Below are 20,692 nucleotides of genomic sequence, written 5' to 3'. Positions count from 1 at the left end.
ACCTAATAGGCTAGTTTTTTGGGTCGGACTCTCCCGTTTAATCTATTACAATAATAATATCTCTGCCAAATATTCTAGATCTTCGTCAGGCTTAAGCTGATCCTACGCATTGTGGCACATGCTCCCGCATCCCTTGACTCCACTCTCCTCCATGTACATCCGGCCCCGCATGCATATGAGCTGGTGAAGACTTTAAATACATGATGATGAAATGAGTTACACCTCGCGTACGTGCAAGAATGAGTCTATGTCGTCTAATGGAGTGGGTGCACGATGTTGTCTCCCATTAAGTGATCATTCAACTATTGTGATTATATTGATCTGATAAAAGTTATCAATCAGTTAGAACTAACGAAGACGACTGTTCTGTTTCTTAATTGATAGTTAAAAATCGATTTTGCATATTATATATCTAAATATAAATTAATAAAAAAATTTATTGTTTTCCATGTAAAGTTTATACTTTAATGATTCCATACGTAGTGCGACTGTACCTCTGCTGTATATAGATTGATAGGAACTGTGTGTCCTGGCACCTCGACAGAGTAATTCTTTTGCTGGCTCCAAGTCATATTCTCCTCAGCAATATCCTTTAAAATCTCCAACCCCCCCCCAAAAAAAAGAAAAAAAGAAAAAAAAAAGGGATATTGTAAATCTTACCAGAACGTAAGATCCAAATTCAGAGTTAACTATTTTTGAGGGCCATTGCATGCAATTCCGTAGCTGTGTGTGTGGTGTCAAATTGGATTCATTCCTCTCTCTACCAAACACATAAAAGGGGGACGGCCTCCCATTGTTCATCAGGCAATAACAAGTTAGAAAAGAAAAGAGGAGGGGAAGATCAGCCCAATTTAAAAAAACACGAGGAGAGCAGCAATGGCGTCTTCTCCCTTACTTTTCCTTTCACTTCTCCTATTTGCCCCTCTGGCGTTGGCCGGACACGGTCCTTCGGGTCCCCCCGTCCCCCACGGTGGCCCCCTCCTCACCAGGAGCATCAACCTCTCCCTCATTTGGTACGGTCCCTTTGGTCGTGTCCAGAAGCGAGTCATCAGGACCTTCATCAGTTCCCTCAACTACAATGGCGGAGCCAACCTCGAGCCCCAGGTGTCATCCTGGTGGCGGGTCGTCGAGAGCTACCAATCGTTTGCCAGGCCTGGTCCCCCGGGGCCGGCTCCGCCGATCAATGTCAAAGTGGTCAAACAGGAGGTGGACATTAACTTCTCGGTCGGGAAGGTCTTGACGGTGGATTTCCTCAATATCCTAGCCCAGAAAGCGGCAGCAGGCACCCCCGCGGGGTCACTTGCTGTTATATTCGCCGGCAGTGGCGTAACCGTGCAGGGACTGTGCATGGGCAAGTGCTCCATACATGGTCTTAACGGTAAGTATAAGTCCAACCGGCGTCAGTTTTCTTTTTTCCTTTGAGGGGAAATAAGACATTAGTGTCGTTAACAAATTCCCGTCTTTCCATGGCTACGATGGAGCAGGTCCACAGCCATACCTTGTGGTCGGAAACCCCGAGATCGAGTGCCCTGGATCGTGCGCGTGGCCCTTCTTCCCATCTGACTACGGGCCTAAGGGCGTCATCCTGCAGCCTCCGAACAAGAACGTCGCTGCTGACGCTATGGTGATCGCCCTTGCATCTGGGCTGGCAGAAACTGTGACCAATCCTTTCAACAATGGGTTTTACAGCGGCATCCCGACTCAGCCCACTGAGATTTCGGACGCCTGCCCCAACATGTTTGGGAGTGGTGCACTGCCAGGGTACACCGGTAAGGTGCGCATTGACCCGGCGACTGGTGGGGCATTCAATGCGCACGGCCCTAGAGGAAGGAAGTATTTGCTTCCTGCAATCTGGAACCCGAGGACTAACTCTTGCTATACCCCCTTGTAGTGATGCGACAATTCCATAGCCATGACAAGGTTATGTATTTTTAGGGCTCAGGAAGAAACATGTGAAGATTACGGGCCACGAAACTCAATTGAATATAAAAACGTTCCATTTTGATACTCAAATTTAAGGTCGTATCTGTATTTACATAAGTTCAATCCTATGTGCACCAATGCTTCGACTGCTACCAATTGTATTAAACACGGCTAGCAGAAAAGGGACTGAAACTATGAGATTGCTGATATTAAGAAAGAAAAACCCGGGAATACGACTAACAATCATAAGGAAATACATGGGTCTTGAGAGCAGCAACATCATTCATAGAACAGCAAAATAAGGAAAAGGAAATGAGACATTTGCACCATATTAATTGACATGAAAATTATACCGATTCAACTTAGGTTACGGGCTGCCCTCCTCAGAATTATTCTCCATTTTTGTCTTTCTATATGCAGGGAAGAGATGCTTCTGCTCAGGCCGGTTTTCTGACGACAAGGACAGGGCACTTTGCATTGTGAACGCAATAGTTGCTTACACTTCCTAGAAACGCCCTGCACAAAACATAAAAACACGACTCAGTACAAAATACCATGTCTTTGAATCGTATCCAATTTCATTGGATCGAAACACGGGAAGCCGAATCCAAACATGCAGAGAAACAGGTAGATGCATGGGACATCAAAGTCATTGTTTCTGGCTCCGAATAGATATGTATTAAGGTCAACCTAGCAGTTATCTTTGTTGTTATCAGGTAATCAAGATCATTATCTGATCAAAGCATCAGTATAAAGACAGACCAAATCAACAGCCAAAAACTCAAAGTCGGAATCTAGCAATGCAGCACTGTTGTCAATGTTTGTGCACTTCCTTCAGACATGCTTACAAGTACAAATTTGGGTTGAATTTCCATTTCCTTAGAAGCAATTGCACAACAAGATCACACGTCATTTACGGGTTGGCTTAATTATTTTCACTTCCAGGAAGGACTAAATCTTTTTATATGAGCTGGGCAAGTTCCCTTTCCCAAGCAAACAACGATGCGATCACAAGAAGCATGAAAGTGCTGATAGAAAGCTGAAGGGCAAGATGAATAACCTCTGGATCGCTCCACGACTGCGGCTGCCCAATACAAGCAACTGGACATTTAGCTTCTCAACAGCCTCACAGATGGCCTCCTTAGGATCCCCAACTTCTGTTAGCGTCTCCGCTTCGATCTGTTCATTATCCCGGAAACACATGTTAGCAGAATTCCGTGCCTAACCAGCTGTGGTTCAACAGATAAATGCCATATCAAGTTCAACTATATTAAAGACCAAATCATGAAAAAATGTCAGTGGCCTTTCTCCCAAGCCATTACGTGCAAGAGAAGAGCGAGCACCGATTGAGTTCAATGCAGAGAGAGCAGAGGAATTAGTTACCCCATGCTTGGAGCAGATTTCTTTAGCCTTCTCCAGGAGAGACAACACGAACTTCTTCTGATTTTGTTCGAGATTCTGTATCAACTCGGCAGCTACGATAGCAGTCATTGCACGCATAAGAACAAAAGCTATAAGCATAAGATCAAAATTACTCGAGACAAGAGCCAGAGACTAGCTTACGCGCAGCGCCGAAGGAAGAAGCATAAACATAGCCCAAGTTAGCGAGATTCTGAACACAGAAGACGACAAGTTCGGAGGAGGCGATCGTCTCCTTCAAGTTCTGTAGTGCCCACTCGAGAGCGTAGTAGCTGCACTCGCTCTCGTCTATTGCCACCATTACCTTCATCTTTCCACAATCTTTTGCTTCCAACAGATAGAAAAACTCAGCTTGCTGATACGATCAAAGTGGGTATTAACAGAGGATAGCTCATGAAATAAAAATGGCCTTCTTTGGTGCTCTGTTTTCAATAATAAGCCTTCCATATCTGCCTTCCTATTGCTACCTACCGGTCCAAGGAATGCTCTTAGCGCATGGTAAGTGATTAGCATCAGGTGGTGTGCAGAGCACAGAAGAGATGCAGCGGGGCATTGCTAATCAACCCGAGTAGCTCTTCGAGATCATCAGGGGCTTGTTTCACTGTCAGGAGATGCCATGCCGAGGACTTATGCTGGCAGGCTGACGCCGATGGCCGTCGATGCGAAGGTGAATAGTTCCATTATCGTCGGTCCACCGTGGGCTCTGAAGTACTAGATTATAGCTCGTATGACTTATTATGGATATTTGTTAGATGTGTTAGTTGGGATAAGTGTAAATTGAGTCGGACAATCGGAGCCCGAGTCCCCAATCCTGTCCTGTCATCCATTTCTTGCACGACTCTCCCACTGTTTTTTTTTTTTTGGGTTGATAGGGGGCGAAGCCCGAGAACAAAACAGAAAGCAAATATTCAAAATAACTAATTCGAGCAAAGACAGGGTAAGGCAGCCCCAATAATATCTCCAGCAAGTATAGCTCTAACTTCCGGCAGTGGAATGTGTCGAATGTGTAACCCCAATGGTAGGCTAAGTGACCATCGTGCCATCCAATCCGCTACAGAATTCCCTTCCCAGTATTGATGACTGACTTCGACCTACCAGTCACGCTCGAGCCACAGACGAATCTCTCGAACTATGGTTCTCAACTGTGGTGCTCCTGGCCCACTAGCAGCGATGAGGAGAATGACTAATAAAGAGTCAACTTCCATTAATACAAGCCGATAGCCAAGCTCCCATGCTAGCTCCAATCCTGAAAGCACTCCTCATAACTCCGCCACTACTGCCGTGGCAATCCCAACATTTCTCGCAAAACCCGCTATCCATACACCATCCTCCTTCCGAAGGACTCCTCCCGCTCCTGCTGGACCCGGATTCCCCTTCGAGGCTCCATCCATGTTCAACTTGATCCACCCGCGTGAAAGTCGATTCCAACCCACTAGTTGCCATTCCCTAACAGTTATGTGAACTACAACCTGATCCTGCCATCCTACAGAGAAGGACTCGGCCGCCCGAAGAATGGACACATGCGCATCTTGTGGCCTAGAAAAGATTTGGTCAAAAATTGACTTATTTCTCCATGACCACATAAGCCAGTAGCCCACTCCAAACACCAATGCCCATGAGATACCATTCTGATTTTTAACCTTAATGCTCAAATTTTGCAGCAGCCAACCATTCAAAGGAACAGAGAAGAAGGATTGCCACATGGAGCGCAGTATTAGCTGCTTCCAGACCGCACAAGACAAAGAACAATCCCGGAGGACATGGAGAGTATTTTCCAAAGCAATATTACAATTAGCACACAGCAATGATGAAGCTAAATTTCTTTTTACCCGATGCTCGTTTGTAAGCAATCGATCATGATCGGCGAGCCAGAGGAACGAACGGATCCTTTGTGGTCCATCCCACTGCCATATAATTTTCCACAAAGGTTCTGGGTGTGGATTAGATCTCGGGCATATCATATCAACAAATATGCAGATGAGACCGAAAACGAGCCTGAAGCATCCTTCGACCAAAACAAGAGGTCAATCTCCATGCTAGCCTTCGGGGGCACCACCGCTGCTACCTTCAACATTGAAGAGTGATCCAACCAATCCAAGAATACGTTCCAATTCCAGCTACCATTGACATCTACAAAATCCGCCACTGGTCGGCCTCGCAAATCTGCGAGCACCTCCCTTCGCGACAAGTCTAATAACGGTCGACAATTAGGAATCCAACGGTCCTCCCAGAACCTAGCCACGACTAACGGCCTATGTAGCTCCTTCCAAAACCTGATTCCAAGCCCGCGCAATTGCTTTCCATAGCCATGAATCCAGGGGCGAAATATTTAACTTCAAACCCTCATCTACACACCCCACATACTTCTGTGTAAGTACCCGTACCCATAAAGCCTCATTTTCAGTCAATAGACCCCAACCCAATTTAGCCAGAAACGCGTCGTTAGCCTGCCTAAGTCTTCATAGCCCCAAGCCACCCTCGACCACAGCCCGTGTAAGGGTCTCCTAGCCTACCAAGTGTAGCTTCCTCTGGTCGGCCAAGTGACCCCATATAAAGTTCCTGCAGATACGTTCTAATTCATCACAGATTGATGCTGGGAATTTTAGAATCTGCGTTGAATAATAAGGGATGGTTTGGATTACTGTTCGAGCAAGAGTGATCTTGCCTGCTAATGACAAACATCTACTCTCCCACTGTTTTGTTTCCACCATCTTCTCATACTTCATTCGAACTTCTCCAGCTACCGGATCATGTGTAGTATGCCTCGTACCGACACTTATCCAAAAAAGAAAAAAACCGGGTTCATCCATAGCTGAATTCAACTGGTCTCAAACAACAATTTAAACCGACCGCACCCAGAATGGACACAAAACTAACTGCTGATGCCATCCGTCAGACAAGAAACGATAGTCTAGCTAATTAAGCTCTTAAACCCTTTGAGACATCGTCATATTGCTAAATCAATTTCAACATAATTGCCAAGCTAACAATAATAACTGCATGAAGCATCTACAAGAAATTGCTCCTTCGGATGAAAGGTTTAGATGGGAATGAATGCGTTGGTTGGTCAGTTCCTTATCCAATAAAAGAATGTTGGCCCGTCTCGATACTAGGTACGGCCGACTACGTATACAATCTCACGTTAGAGAATAATATGAGCAGGTGATTAAGTGAGCATCGGCATAAAAGAGGGATGAAAGTCTCCATTAGCAACGGAATCTAAACGTGGCTGAATGCCGCTTTGCCTTTGCTTTCCTGTCCAATTACATACGGGGAAACGACGTGTTGATCTTGATTATTGTTCATTTCTTTTCCATTTCAGCTAAACACTCAATGAGTTCGTTCATCGCGTAAGAACTGAACTAATTTGGACCGCACCTCCGGGGGAATCCGAACTGGGCGGTAGTTCTTGTCGAGCCAAACAGCTGTTGCCTTGGCTTCCAAAATAGGCTGTCAAAATTGCAGAATAAACCTTCTTACCAAAGATGAATTGCTCTCAGTATGAGATATATAGCAGGATCACAAGGAATTAAAATGAAAAAACCTCGAGGTTTGGCAGCTTATAGATGAAATGGTTGATGTAAATGCGAGCAGCAGAAGAGTCAGAGATCCGGACCTTCACAACAAACTTGTCTCCACTCTAAGTGAGGAACAAAAACCATCCAAACAAAAAGGTAAACAACATTATCTAGTTTAGTAAACAATTCTGGACGCCGATGTAAAATTGATACGGAGTTCCATAAGGATGCGGCAAGAAGAGTACTCTGAGAGGAGCTAGGAACTTCAGAGACAGTTCTGATAATGCAAGCGCATCACCAGTTCGTGCTATTGCATCAGCATTTATCCCCATCTTTTCAAGCAATTCGTGTCGACCTGATTAAATATTTCAAACCAGAATGACAAATAGTTATGTTTCTTGTTATCCATAATTATAATTCGCTCAACCCTCAAGAAAGTCCGTAACTGGAGGGCTCCCAAAATCATAAAACTGTGAATGAGAAGTCTAATAATAGATTTCATCTACAGGCTTTGCTCTCTAATCAAATAAGCATTACACCTATTAAACAAAACCGAAGGAGCATTGGGGTGTTATGTCAAATCTCTTAATCGAGAAAATAGTGGGTGGCTCTAAGCGACAGACGGCTGTGCAGAACTTCCAATCAATGCCTATATGAGGTAAACATGGTTCAGGGAAAGATGATATCACCGTGTTGACAATAACTTGCGTAGACGGCATTGTTCACGACACCGTACTGATCGAGTTCGTAATCACGTACTTTCAGCTCCACATCGAAAAATCCATCCATTCTGCAAAAGGGAGAATAAGTCAACAGAATCATACTGCAGCTCTGCTTACACTAAACTTAGCATTTGAATTACAACCGAACTTATAAAAATGCCCGGACAAACCATCTCCAGCAGAAGAACTTCAGAAACCAGAAATTCAGTTTCCAAACAAATTCAAGTGAAGCCTATGCAAGGTAACAAATTTCCGGCTAATGGCGATACAAGACTGTCATTTCACAGAAACACCGTAGCCGTTCTCATCTTCATGACATAATTATCAGATAATCACTTCAGAGAAGAGACAATTTGCAGAATTTTCACCCCATTCAGTATCAACGTAACGAGGAAGTGAGATTCTTAGATTGCCACCCAGAATTGGCGGACAAGAATTCCCCAATGCACAACCCCATAATTTGGGCATTTCACATTTGCTAGCAAGACTGCAGTTCAATGATGGAATTCCGAGAAGCTCAAACAATTAAATTCTGAGGAAATGCAGACAAGAATGATGCTGTTAGTGATCAGCTGAAATGTAAAAGTTGAGTACCCTTGGCCACCTTTGAGATCGAAGAACGCCGACGGACCGCTCGAGACGCAGGGGAGCCGCCGGGTGCGCGGCGACCTGGGCAGGCGGAGTGCCGGTGGCGGGCAGCGGAGACGGACCCCGGCCGTGTTAGCACTGCCGGCGGGGACAGCCCACGCGGGCGCCGGAGAAAATAGTGTCTGCAACATCAATTTATGTGTTCTTGTGCTTGGGAGAGCCAGGGGAGGATTATGGTTTTCTCCTTCCTCCTCTTTTGGCGTTACAATCCATGAAACTCCACCCACTGATATTGTTTTAACCGGTTCGACGCTTGTTCCACTTAATAAGGTTTCGAATTCCTAGAAAATCTACGCTAAGGGAGCCTATCCGACTCGATTAGATTAGTCAAGACTCAATTAAACTTTCGGATATCATAGTTCACACCAAAAAAAAATCCATAAAACTCCACTTTCATTTTGCATGTTGATTAAAAAATTTATCACAAATTAAAAAAGAAAAAAAGAAATTCTTTGCGGTATTAGCCATCTCATACAAAATTTAATTCTAGAGTAAAAAACCAAAGTAAATGGAAATTATTTTGGCCCAAAAAGTAATTGGAAATCAAGGCGCATATTCTTTTCATTATTTTGTTTATGATTAAAAATGAAAATTAACACATAATTTTTATCATTTTATTGATGAGTACTTTGTAATTTTCATTAATTTTTTATTTTTCATTCCGTTAACCTTTTATTTTTCTTTTTTAATTTCATAGAAATTGAAGGGATTAGTGCCACCACCACCTACACAAGCTTGCATGGCCGTAGAAGGTCGCCAATGATGTCCACCCTATCACCATTGTCCCCGATAACCTCATCAAGGGTGGTGGTAGCGAGGGTCGGGGCCCTCTAAGTAGTATTATAGAGTGATAATTTTTTTATAGATTAATAAAATGACATCCATTAAATTTCTCTTTTATATCTTAGATTAATAATTATTATATGCTAATTATATTTAGAGTACTTTTTGCATATACTAATTACATTTATTGCAATCAAGTGAATTTTACTATACGGACAAATATATACTAAAAAAATAAACTTAATACCTAAAACCTTGTTGAAACCCAACTAAACTGATTACAACATTCAATTCGATACAGTTTGGTTTGTAAGGCTCTCCCATATATTCGGTCCGATTTGGCTTGTGAAGCTCTCCTATAAATTCAGTTTGATTTCGGTGCAAACCATTATAATGAAACCAAAATTTAAGAGTTATTAGACCAGGCCCTTCTTGGCCCATCCATTGCACAAGCAGTGAAGCAAGCCACGACCCAACCCACCATAGAGAAAGTAGGCTTGCGGCAACTGACCAATGACCATAGATGGCGTTTGGTTCAAGGTAATCTTTCCAGATTATCGGCAATGTTGCGTTTGGTCGTTTATTCTAAGTAGGGGAGACAATTCGTATCGTGTCATATTTTATACGTGTCGTGTCTAAACGAATTCGTGTAATTGAAGTCATAATCCGTACATGACACGATTAATAAATTGGTCAGGTATGTACACGACACGGTTATATCCGTATGAACCCGTACACGACACGTTTAAACCCGTTTATTGAAACGTGTCATAATAGGTACACGTATACACGACACGATTATAATCGGTACCTGGACACGTTAACACGACATGTTTATCCAATCAACCCGTTTATTCGGACACGTTTACACGATCCGTTTATCCGGACACGTTTACCCGTACACGTTTACACTACCAAAATAAGTAAACTGGAGTTAGTAGTTAAGAACAACGTAATGTTTATAGCCTCCAACAACAATCAGGAAACCAACAAATATAGGAAACACAATATTAGTGGTGCCAGCAGAAATTCCAACACAATATTCATCTTCAGTCTTCAACAGAAAGCATAATAGGTGCCTAAGCATACAGAGATAGACATAACAACTGAACAAGCATCAAAGTCGGGGGAAGGGGAGCGCTTTGCGGTCTGCAGAGCAGGGGATACCCAATGCCGAGGTCGCACGGGTCAGGGTGGAGGTCGACCTAACGTCGTCTTCGTCTGAGGTCGGACTCGTAGGAGAGAGGGCTCGAGGTCGAGGGCTCAACGGTAGAGGGCTCAAGGGTCGTGGGATGGCAGTTGCAGTCGCAGAGTTGTGGTCGCGGGGCCGAGGTCGCGGGGTCGAGTCGAGGTCGAGGTCGTGCGGTCGAGGTTTCGTTTGGGTACTGTCAACCGGAACGGCGGAAGGATTTAGGTGGAGGCTTGTTCTGAGCGAACGGTTGAGGTCGTCTTCGACTCAAGTGGATGCTGGATCTGGATCGAGTGGAAGCTGGAAGCAGGAAGCCGAAAGATGAAGACTGAAGACTGAAGATGAATCTGGAAATTTTGAATCCGGTGATGATGAAGACTGAAGATGAATCTGATCTTCTGAAGCAGGATTAGGAAGACCGAATTGAAGACTCCTAGTTCTGAACGCTGCGGCTAGCTGAAGCAGTGACTGCAAGTCTGTAACTGGAAGTTTGGAAGAGAGAGACCGAAAGAGGAAATTTCGAAATTAGGTTTAGGTTACTATAAGGATATTTTGGTAAATTCAGTTAGATAAACGGATTAATAGGTTACACGATTAAATAACACAATTGAACACGTCTAAATAAACAGGTTTAATCGTGTATAATCGAGTTATACGGGTTCAACCCGTTTAGATACGATTATTAAACGTGTCAACCCGTTTAGACCGATTATCAAAAAACCCCAACCCATACCCGTTTAACTCCGTGTCGTATCCGTGTCGTGTAATCGTGTTGTGTCAAATATTGCCGGCCCTAATTCTAAGTGGCAATCTATCTTGCATGAGTAATGCACATTATCACTGAAGTGGCAATCGACATTGCCTAAGGGAGGGGTGTCTACATAGATTGGCCACTAACATGACCATCTCTACAAAACAAAATACCTAAAATACTCTCGTCTTCTTCCTCTTCACCTCCCAAAACCCTTGCAGCCTTGCCTCCACCACTGCTGCAACCGAGAAAACGGCAATTGACCGATGACCATAGAGGAAAACCACGGGACTACATAGTCTACATCTACGTCTACCTACAGTATGGATTATTAAAGTAGCGTTTGTGATAAGAGCCATACACTCAGTCGGCTAGAGTCTTTTATATAGACTTTTTAGCTCATGGTTGCATGCCTTTGTTTTGGGTGTGCACCCTGGTATCGAAAGTCAATAGATTCCGATTAATTTAGTTGAATCGGGTTCGCCACAAAAGGGTAAAACTCTTTTAGTGTGAATTTTCTCCACTTTTAAAGGGAACAAGTATCGAACTATCTGAACCAATTTATATTGGTTTTGCAAGCCTAGTTATGATGAAGGAAAATAGAGGAAAAATAAATGGAAAAGAAAAAAAATTCAAAAATTTCCATACAATTTTCCCTCCTTTTCTCCTCCCTTTGTTCTTTTTTTTTTTATATCAATCCAAACAGAGGATAGACTTCTTGCATTAAAAATTTTGGATCGTTTAAATATTTTTCCGGTGAAAGAATTACTAATTTTTAGCCCCTTTTAATGTATGCACATATTGAAAAGGTCCCATAATTACTCTGTTTGGTGGTGAAGTGATACTTCACTTCATTTACAATTTTTTAAAATTGAATAATAGCCCCACAATTGTTTCATTTTTAGACGTATGCCCCAATCCCTTTCCCTTTCCTTTTCCTCTACTGTTCATCTTCTCTCTCCTCAACTCCCACACAACTCACGGGCTGCTGACTCCATCAGCTCCAAGGAATCATTCCCTTCCCATTGCAAGAATCTTCCATCATCCCCTTCCTCCACCAACTCTTCGATTGATCCCGAAAGCTTCGCCCCAATTGATTTTCCTTCTAATCACCTCTTGCCTATCAATCCTAATATGTTTCCATGCACTAATCGATTTATTTTAGCTGTACTTTGTATTAGCTAGAACATGAGAAAGGATTCATAAGATCAATTCACAAGATCGATTCCTTCTCACTGTGAGGATGAAATGGTTCGAATTTTACCCCCTTTTTCAATGTAAATGCTTTTTAATAGGCCAATAATTGATGACTACCCTTCTAATCAATAATATATATCGTCCAATGGCCGGGCATTATTGTTTCTTGTCACAAAATAATCCATCAGTGTCAATCCATTTCTTTGTCCCGGCGTTGACCTTATCTTCATGAAATGAACTCAAATTGTTACCTACTTTATCCCTACCAGAAATACCTTCGCGTGCTCAAAGTTCTTGTTCTTGTTCACATTATTTGTCCCTTTGAGTAACAAACATCTCTCTTGCCAATAATTGACGAGGCATGGACGATGAAATCCATTCATCCTGTACGAATGGCTGCTTTTGCTTCATTTGTGCTGTCATATGAGTGAAAAACACGTATCACCTTCTTCATGTTCAAAAATGGTTAAAGGACAAAAATCCCATCCCTCTCTTGCCTAAATCAATCAATAACCTTTGAGATCACTCAAACAGTCACACCCATTACTTTTAGATAGGATATAGATGAAGTCTTGTCTAACAACACAGTCCACTCTTTTAACGCGTTCTTTTCGTTCAAACGATCTTTGCCAGTCAATCTACATAGCTGGTATAATTAAGATGCATGTATATAGATCGATTGAGAAATTTGTTTTTTTGGTCCGATTCAGATGGGAATGATGGACTTTGGCAGTTAAAATCATTTTAATTTTAAATTTAACTTTAACTTAACACACTACACAATAAAAATACATATTTTTCAAGTCAAAAAATTTTAGCTTTAACTCATACTAATCAACAAAAATACACGTTTTCTAAGTCAAATTTATAATTCCAACTGATTTATTCTTTTTCACAATTAAAATCAAACTTACTTTAACTCTGAATTCAAACGTACCATTAGATTTTCAAATAGGCTACAAGCTGTATCGCGTTCTCTTTTACGTATGTAGGTCAGATACCTCCTTTTCTTTCTTTATTTTTCTTTCTTTTGGCAATGAAGGGTTTATTTTTCTCGAAATCATGAACATCTCCAAGAGGGACTGGAAACCACGAGCTAGGTATAGCTTTGTCATGAAACCTACATATCCTATCCACTTGCACTAACTCTAGCGATTAACAAGCAGTAATTCATACATAATTCGTTTTAGGTAATTTTTTTTAGCAAAAGCAGTCACCTTCATTCGCACATTAACCAGCAATAGAGTTTGATACATAACGAGGTTCAGTAACCCCCATAACATCCTTAAGGAAAAGTAAATTAAGAAACGCAGGAGCATCCTGATAAAAGACTAGAGACTGGGTCTGGTCGGCTCCCTTCTTGGCCAAGGCGTCTGCACACGCGTTTGCTTCTTGGTAGGTATGGCAGAGTCTGATCTCCACTAAACTGCCAGAGAGTGTCCTGCAATTATAAATGAGCGATTTTAATGATTTATTTGGCAAAGCATTATCTCATACTAGCGCTGATAATATTTTACACGATATGAATACGACACGGAATTAAATGGATTTGGATTGCACATTTTTGATAATCGGTCTAAATGGATCCAACCCGTTTAAACACAGTTAATAAGCGTGTCTTATCGGATTGAATCCGTGTAACCCGATTATATACGATTAAATATGTTTATTTGTTTAATCATGTTACTATAATCATGTAAACCGTTAACCCGTTTATGTATTTAAATTTATCAAAATATCCTTATATAATCATAATTTTCTAAGTCCCTAACCTAATTTCCTTTTCTTTCTTTCACCAAATCCAACACATGTCGTGTTAACGTATAAACATATCGTGTTAACGTGTTTGGGAAAACGAGTTAATCAGATAAACATGCCGTGTTAATGTATCCGGGTAACTGAGTTGATCGGATAAACAAGTTGTGTTAACATGCCCAGATAGCGTTTATAATCGTGTCGTGTATATGTGTACCTATTATGACACGTTTCGATAAACGGATTTAAATGTGTCTAAACGGATTGACACGGATATAAACGTGTTGTGTATGGGTTTTCAAAACCTGACCCGTTTAATAATCGTGTCGTGTACGGGTTATGACTTCGATGATACGAATCCGTTTAGACACGACACGTATAAACACAACACGATACGAATTGCCACCCTTACCTCATACACCCTTTCTATCAGCAGAGAGGCATCAAAATTCACTCAAACTTATTTTTGTGAGATTGGTAAGGGGTAATACGCAGCTTCTGGATGACCTTAAAAGACTTTTAGTGCATTACCAGTACGACTATCGCAGCCATGTGATTAAAAAAATTGATATATGTCTACCCCAAATTAAAATAAAAAAGATCACATATCTTATCTCATCTCATCTTTTACCATCATATATTTAGGCGGAGACCTCATATTGTAATTGTTTTAATTTTTCTATAGTTTGATCTCATTGTAAAACCCACTCCTACTTATTTTTCTATTTCCACGGAAAAAAAAGAAAAAGAAAAATGTTCCTAAAATTTAGCCTCTATCATTACTTAAAAAAAATTGGCCTTTCTAATTACTTAATTAGCTTACAACAAAAAAAAATCTATCAAAGTAAACCATAATTTCTATAAACCTAACAAATTTTCCATGAAAATCAAAATCCATGCTAGATAAAAATGCGAAAAACATCACGCAGACGCGTAGCTCTGCATGAGAACTAATACGCACCCATATATATATATATATACACAAGCTTAAACATTAATTTTATTTAAATTTAATTCTAATTTTCATTCCTAAATCTATTTTTGATATTGCACATCTCCCAAATTAATAAATACAAGGGATATTCTTGAAAGGAAAATTCTTAATTATTGATAAAATTTTAATATAAAAATTTCAACTTATTTTAAAAATTGACTTGTCGAAGAGCTCAATGTAATATTTTCTCGGTAATTTATTATAATTTTGTATATATGATAGCCACAGTCACATAATTTTACCCTCTTCCAATCTAGCTTATATTTCTTTGATAATGCTCTTTTTAAATACTATCTAATATGAATTTTTATTTTATTAACTCAACACACTACAAGAAAAGGGACTTTTGACGACCTTTTTTTGCCGAGCCATCAAAAAGGGTTGCCAAAAGTATACCGAAATGGATTTGGGCTGACCCAAAATAAGGGGGCCGTTAAAGGTAGGGTTTTGGCCGACCCTTTGTGAAACGTTGACCAAAATGTTGTCATAGGGCAGCCTATACCTATCCTATAGAAAAGGGTCGTCCTAAGTCTAGTTTTTTTGCGATCCAAATATTCAGATATACATTTAGCGGCCGTTTTGAAGGTCGAAAAATGTATAACTAAGCCGAACTTCCAAAACGGTCGCCAAAAGCACCACTTTGCCGGCCATTTATAATGGGTCGACTTAGGTATACATTTGGCGATCTGTTTTGGAAGGTGTGCGCACCCGAATTTCGTCTTGTCGGGGCCCGCATGCGCGTGCCTAAATGCAACGCGGCTTGGGAGTATCCACCTTCCCGGGGACGCGCGACGGACGCACGTGAGAAAGAGTCGCCACTTGCCATTTTATGACCCGAGGGTCGAGGGCCGACAAGTTACCCAGATCTAGGGGTACGGAGTACACCTAATTGGTAAGGCATATGGTCTGCGAAACCCAAGGTTCCGAATTCGGGGGTTCTGTTACATGCGAGCCTATATCTCGCATGCCCTATCGGTACTCTAGCTTGTCTAGGCTTGCCATTTTATTTAATTACCGCTTAATTAAGTTCCGCTCATCTTACGCATTTTGACACCGTAAATTCGAAGAAACACTCCGACCGTCTGCTCTCCGACCGGGATTCTTACATGAATAAACATACAACATAAATCCTCACATTGTTCTCTCAAATAAATAAAATACAAATTATAACAATTGGATCCCGGTCGGTTCGCATTCGGTTATTATTCCACTCGTGCTCACCGTGTAGTTTGAAAAGACTGAAATTGAAATTAAAGTGCGCACTCGGTGTATAAGGGCATTGGACCCCGTGATCGACGGTTATGGGCGTTGGACCCAGTGTGAATCGAGTCATAAAGGATCGGGCTCGATCCGCATAACAATCAAGTGCAAAAGATGTAACAAGCAAGCTCAAATAAACAATCAATGGGGTTTTGTTATCACCAAATTTACGTAGATTAATTGATTATTAACCGAGGAATCTTGGCATACAAATCCTACCCTAAAACAAGCAAAAGGCAAGAGGGGAATGGCATGTAGCATTCAGCATCATTTACCGGACCTGACAGACTGTATGTGTCCGTGATCAAATCTCGAATGTGTGGGTTGATTTTAAATTGTTATGTATCGTGACACTTTGATTATGATAGGTTATTATAGAATGTGGATTTTGACACGAGAATCCTACAACCTAGTGCTTAGCCCGCTATTCCCATTATGTTTTCTATTAGGCCGAGTATGCGATCAAGTCGAATGTTGGTATCTTAAACTGTTGTTCCCGATCTAACTACCCAAGATCATGCAGAGATAACAATAAATTGTAAATACGCCTTTTTTGCCTTTGTATAGAAAATTTATTTTTGAAAAGAGAGAGATTACGCAATGCGGGCCACCTCGGCCTGTGACCGGCGTTGACTGATTCCCTGATTCTTCTAGGGTTATACGAGAACCCCAAAAAAATCAAAGAAATAGTCAATCTATCCGGAAGTGATCTAAAAAGAACTTCCACACCCCGACTTGAGTTACCTAAAATTAGGAGGTCTCGAGTCAAAACATGCAAGTTCTTCCCAGACGTCCATGCCACATCGGATCACGAATCTCAGATTTTAGTATGAAATTTACGAATTTTGAAAAGAAGGCGTCAACACGTATTTGCAATTTATCGACGCGTATTTCCGATTAATTACCAATTCGTGCAAAATTATTAAGGTCGAGTGAATTAATTAGTCAAATAAATGTCCCGTTTACCCGATTGGTGAAATCATTAAGTTTAATTAAAATCTGCTGAATGCTTTATTTTATTTTTTGGGTTTCGAGCCGTCGAAACGATCAATAATAGATCGCCCGATGAACTCTAATTTCCAGTCATCTCGAAAAATTTGCATAAAGATTGAACAACATAATGTAGAATAATAAGGACTAATAAAGTAACGGAAAAAGGTTTCAAGGACTAAACTGAAACAAATCAAAAAATTTGGAGAATGTCCGGGAAAGTATAAAATGGGCTAGGGTTTATTTGAAATTAATTTTTGAAATTCAGGGCTGGTTTTAAAATGAATAAATGTTGCAGGGACTAAATTGAAACAAATTGAAAAGTTTACTGGAGCGATTTTAAATTCTAAAAAAATCAGGGAACGTTCTGGAAAGAATGAAATAGCCCGGGACGCGTTTGAAAAGAATTTTGAAACTCTGGACTGATTTTTAAAAGGGATATATGTCACAGGGACTGAATTGAAACAAATGGAAAAGTTTTTCTGAGGTGGTTTAAAATCCTGAGAAAATTTGGAGGATGTGCTAGTAATAATGAAATAGCCCAGGGTATGTTTGAAATGAATTTTGAAATTTAGGGCTGATTTTAAAAATTAATAAATTCTCCAGGGACTAAATTGAAATAATTAAAAAAAAGTTTACTGGAGCAGTATAAAATTCTAGAAAAAATTAGGGACGTGATAAAAATGTAAAAAATGTCCTGGGACTGATTTAAAATGGATTTCAGAATTTGTGATAATTTGAAAAATAAGAAGAGTTGCGGCAGGACTAAAATGAAACAAATCAAAAAGATAAAATAATCGAATTAGACATAATTTCGATAATCTATGCAAGCAACAAGCAATTATTTCATGTCATCATCATCCAAGCAATCACAATATATAATATGAAGCCCTAAACATGCCGCTAAGTTGAGATTTTACCTAGTCCGAAAGTTTGGGGACGTTTCTGTAATATAAGAAAACTGCCGGACGGACGGGTCAGGTCGGATCGGATCGTTCAGCCTATCCGAAGGAGGGAACCGCCCGGAGGGGCGTTGGGCTGGACTGGATTTTGGGCCGGACTGGGACTTGGGCCGCGAAAGGCGTTGGGCTGGCTGGGCTGGACCTGCAATGGAAACGCAATGGGTCGAAGCCCGTTAGTGACGGATTCGTCGGACGGTAACGCGGGCGGCGCCGAGCGGCTGAGAGCGGCGGTTCTGGCCGTTGGACGCCGCAACGACGGCGCGAAGAGGAGCGGGTGAGTGTTCTGAGCGCCGCCCTGGGGACGCCGGTTCCGATCTGGGCTTCACCGGTGGCCGGAACGGTCGGGATTGCGGAGATTTCACGGTTTTCCGGCGCGGTTCCAATCGGGCTCCGATTTGCAAAATTCTCCCAATCCGAGAGGAATTTCGCGATTTCTTTCACTGGGTTCCGTTCTCCCCTTGCCGAATTAGGTTTTCCCCCCTTTAATTGCAATTTTTGGTCGAGATTTCAGCCGATTTGGGGAGGAAATCGCGAAAATCCGCGATTTCCTATTCTGGGTGGCCGGCCAGATCGCGGGCAGCCGGTTGCCGCTGCCCGGCCTGCCCGGACTGCCCGGAACAGTAGATTTTTTTTTTTTAAATTAGGGCCGGCGGGTCACGGGCAGCCGGTCAACGCTGCCCGGCCCTGCCCGAGATTTTTTCTTTTCTTTCCTTCTTTTTTTTTCTTTCCTCTTTCTTATTTATTTATTTATTTATTTATTATTATTATTAATTAATTAATTAATTTTTTTTCTTTTTGTGTAAAAAGTAATGAATTGAGAAAATGACAATTTTACCCCCCTGGAGCCGATGGACCGAAATTAGTGCTGACAGCTTGCCCCTCTTTGGTTGCGTGCTCGGATAGAGGATGCAGCCAAAGACTATAAGAAGCACCTCGTTTGGTCCTGGCGACTGTTTGGCAATTCTCCTCGTTTTCGCTAATATGTGGGCCTGTTGCAAAAATAGTAAAAACCATAAATTAGTAACTGTGGACGCATACTTGAGAGACATTAAGTGAGACACGAAGTCCAAAAAGTAGTAAACGCGGACACGAAGTCCGGAATGCAATGAATGTGGACACGAAGTCCAAAATGCAATTGATGCGGACGCGAAGTCCAAAATGCTGTGAATGCGGGCACGAAGTCCGGAATGCAGTAGACTCGGACACGAAGTCCAAAATGCAATAAAGATGCGGACGCGAAGTCCGAAAAACGGTAAAGATGGACACGAAGTCCTGGACGCGAAGTCCGAAAAGCGGTAAAGATGGACACGAAGTCCTGGACGGGAAGTCCGAAAAGCGGTAAAGATGGACACGAAATCCTGGACGCGAAGTTCGAAAAGCGGTAAAGGTGGACACGAAGTCCTGGACGCGAAGTCCGAAAAGCAGTAACTGTGGACACGAAGTCCTGGACGCGAAGTCCGAAAAGCAGTAACTGTGGACACGAAGTCCTGGACGCGAAGTCCGAAAAGCAGTAAAGATGGACACGAAGTCCTGGACGCGAAGTCCGAAAAGCGATAAAGATGGACACGAAGTCCTGGACGCGAAGTCCGAAAAGCAGTAAAGATGTACACGAAGTCCTGGACGCGAAGTCGGAAAAGCGGTAAATGTGGACACGAAGTCCTGGACGCGAAGTCCGAAAAGCAGTAAAGATGGACACGAAGTCCTGGACGCGAAGTCCGAAAAGCAGTAAAGATGGACACGAAGTCCTGGACGCGAAGTCCGAAAAGGAGTAAAGATGGACACGAAGTCCTGGACGCGAAGTCCGAAAAGCGGTAAAGATGAACACGAAGTCCTGGACACGAAGTCCGAAAAGCGGTAAAGATGGACACGAAGTCCTGGACGCGAAGTCCGAAAAGCGGTAAAGATGGACACGAAGTCCTGGACGCGAAGTCCGAAAAGCGATAAAGATGGACACGAAGTCCTGGACGCGAAGTCCGAAAAGCGGCAAAGATGGACACGAAGTCCTGGACGCGAAGTCCGAAAAGCGGCAAAGATGGACACGAAGTCCTGGACGCGAAGTCCGAAAAGCGGCAAAGATGGACACGAAGTCCAGAATGCAGTAGATGCGGACACGAAGTCCGGAAAACAGTAAATAAGGACACGAAGTCCAAAGAACGGTGAATTCGAGAGTAAGAATCACTGTTATGAGGTAGCGTAGGGCTATCTGTTCGGTGTTAACCCGGTATTGTGCTGAAATAATGCAGTGATAACTGCGCCCTGTCGCTGGTCGTGCGCCCATGGGTTTGTCTGGGGGAGTTGACGTGTGCTCCTTTTTGGGTCCTTCACCCGAATAGGGACTGCGACCTGTCGAACGAAACAGACATACGCCCGCTCGGGGGGACGCCTCTCGGGATCTGTACACTCAGACCTGTATGCAGAAAAACGATAACCAACGATCGTTTTCAGTCGGGCAGAACTTGCTGAAATTGCGATATGTAAAGAAATCTATGTAATGATATTCCGGGAATTTAGATTCAGTGGCCGTTTGAGGGGTGACCGCGTCCCCGAGTATGACATGTATTTGACTTGAAGGAATGGCCTT

At 42.2% G+C, this 20,692-nt stretch overlaps 3 protein-coding genes across 3 annotated transcripts; 1 reads left to right on the top strand and 2 right to left on the bottom strand.

Annotated features, from left to right (window-relative positions):
* Positions 1 to 801: 801 nt before the first annotated feature.
* Positions 802 to 2,222, top strand: LOC116200235 (protein EXORDIUM-like 2). Its single transcript, XM_031531044.1, has 2 exons — positions 802 to 1,378; positions 1,485 to 2,222. The coding sequence occupies exons 1-2, from the start codon at positions 877 to 879 to the stop codon at positions 1,889 to 1,891; spliced, it is 909 nt and encodes a 302-aa protein (XP_031386904.1). The 5' UTR covers positions 802 to 876; the 3' UTR covers positions 1,892 to 2,222.
* LOC116200237 (universal stress protein A-like protein) lies at positions 2,054 to 3,765 on the bottom strand. The gene is made up of 4 exons (XM_031531047.1): positions 3,487 to 3,765; positions 3,307 to 3,398; positions 2,984 to 3,102; positions 2,054 to 2,439 (listed from the first exon to the last, which is right to left on the bottom strand). The coding sequence occupies exons 1-4, from the start codon at positions 3,650 to 3,652 to the stop codon at positions 2,361 to 2,363; spliced, it is 456 nt and encodes a 151-aa protein (XP_031386907.1). The 5' UTR covers positions 3,653 to 3,765; the 3' UTR covers positions 2,054 to 2,360.
* A 2,636-nt stretch (positions 3,766 to 6,401) lies between these two features.
* Positions 6,402 to 8,461, bottom strand: LOC116200236 (acyl-acyl carrier protein thioesterase ATL3, chloroplastic-like). Its single transcript, XM_031531045.1, has 5 exons — positions 8,177 to 8,461; positions 7,550 to 7,650; positions 7,106 to 7,215; positions 6,887 to 6,982; positions 6,402 to 6,792 (listed from the first exon to the last, which is right to left on the bottom strand). The coding sequence occupies exons 1-5, from the start codon at positions 8,359 to 8,361 to the stop codon at positions 6,673 to 6,675; spliced, it is 612 nt and encodes a 203-aa protein (XP_031386905.1). The 5' UTR covers positions 8,362 to 8,461; the 3' UTR covers positions 6,402 to 6,672.
* Positions 8,462 to 20,692: the final 12,231 nt, after the last annotated feature.

This window comes from Punica granatum, chromosome 3 (genome assembly GCF_007655135.1).
Source record: "Punica granatum isolate Tunisia-2019 chromosome 3, ASM765513v2, whole genome shotgun sequence".
In the NCBI taxonomy this organism is placed as follows: Eukaryota; Viridiplantae; Streptophyta; class Magnoliopsida; order Myrtales; family Lythraceae; genus Punica; species Punica granatum.
The sequence above is the reverse complement of the archived record's forward strand: the minus strand, read 5'-3'. Positions and strand labels throughout refer to the sequence as shown.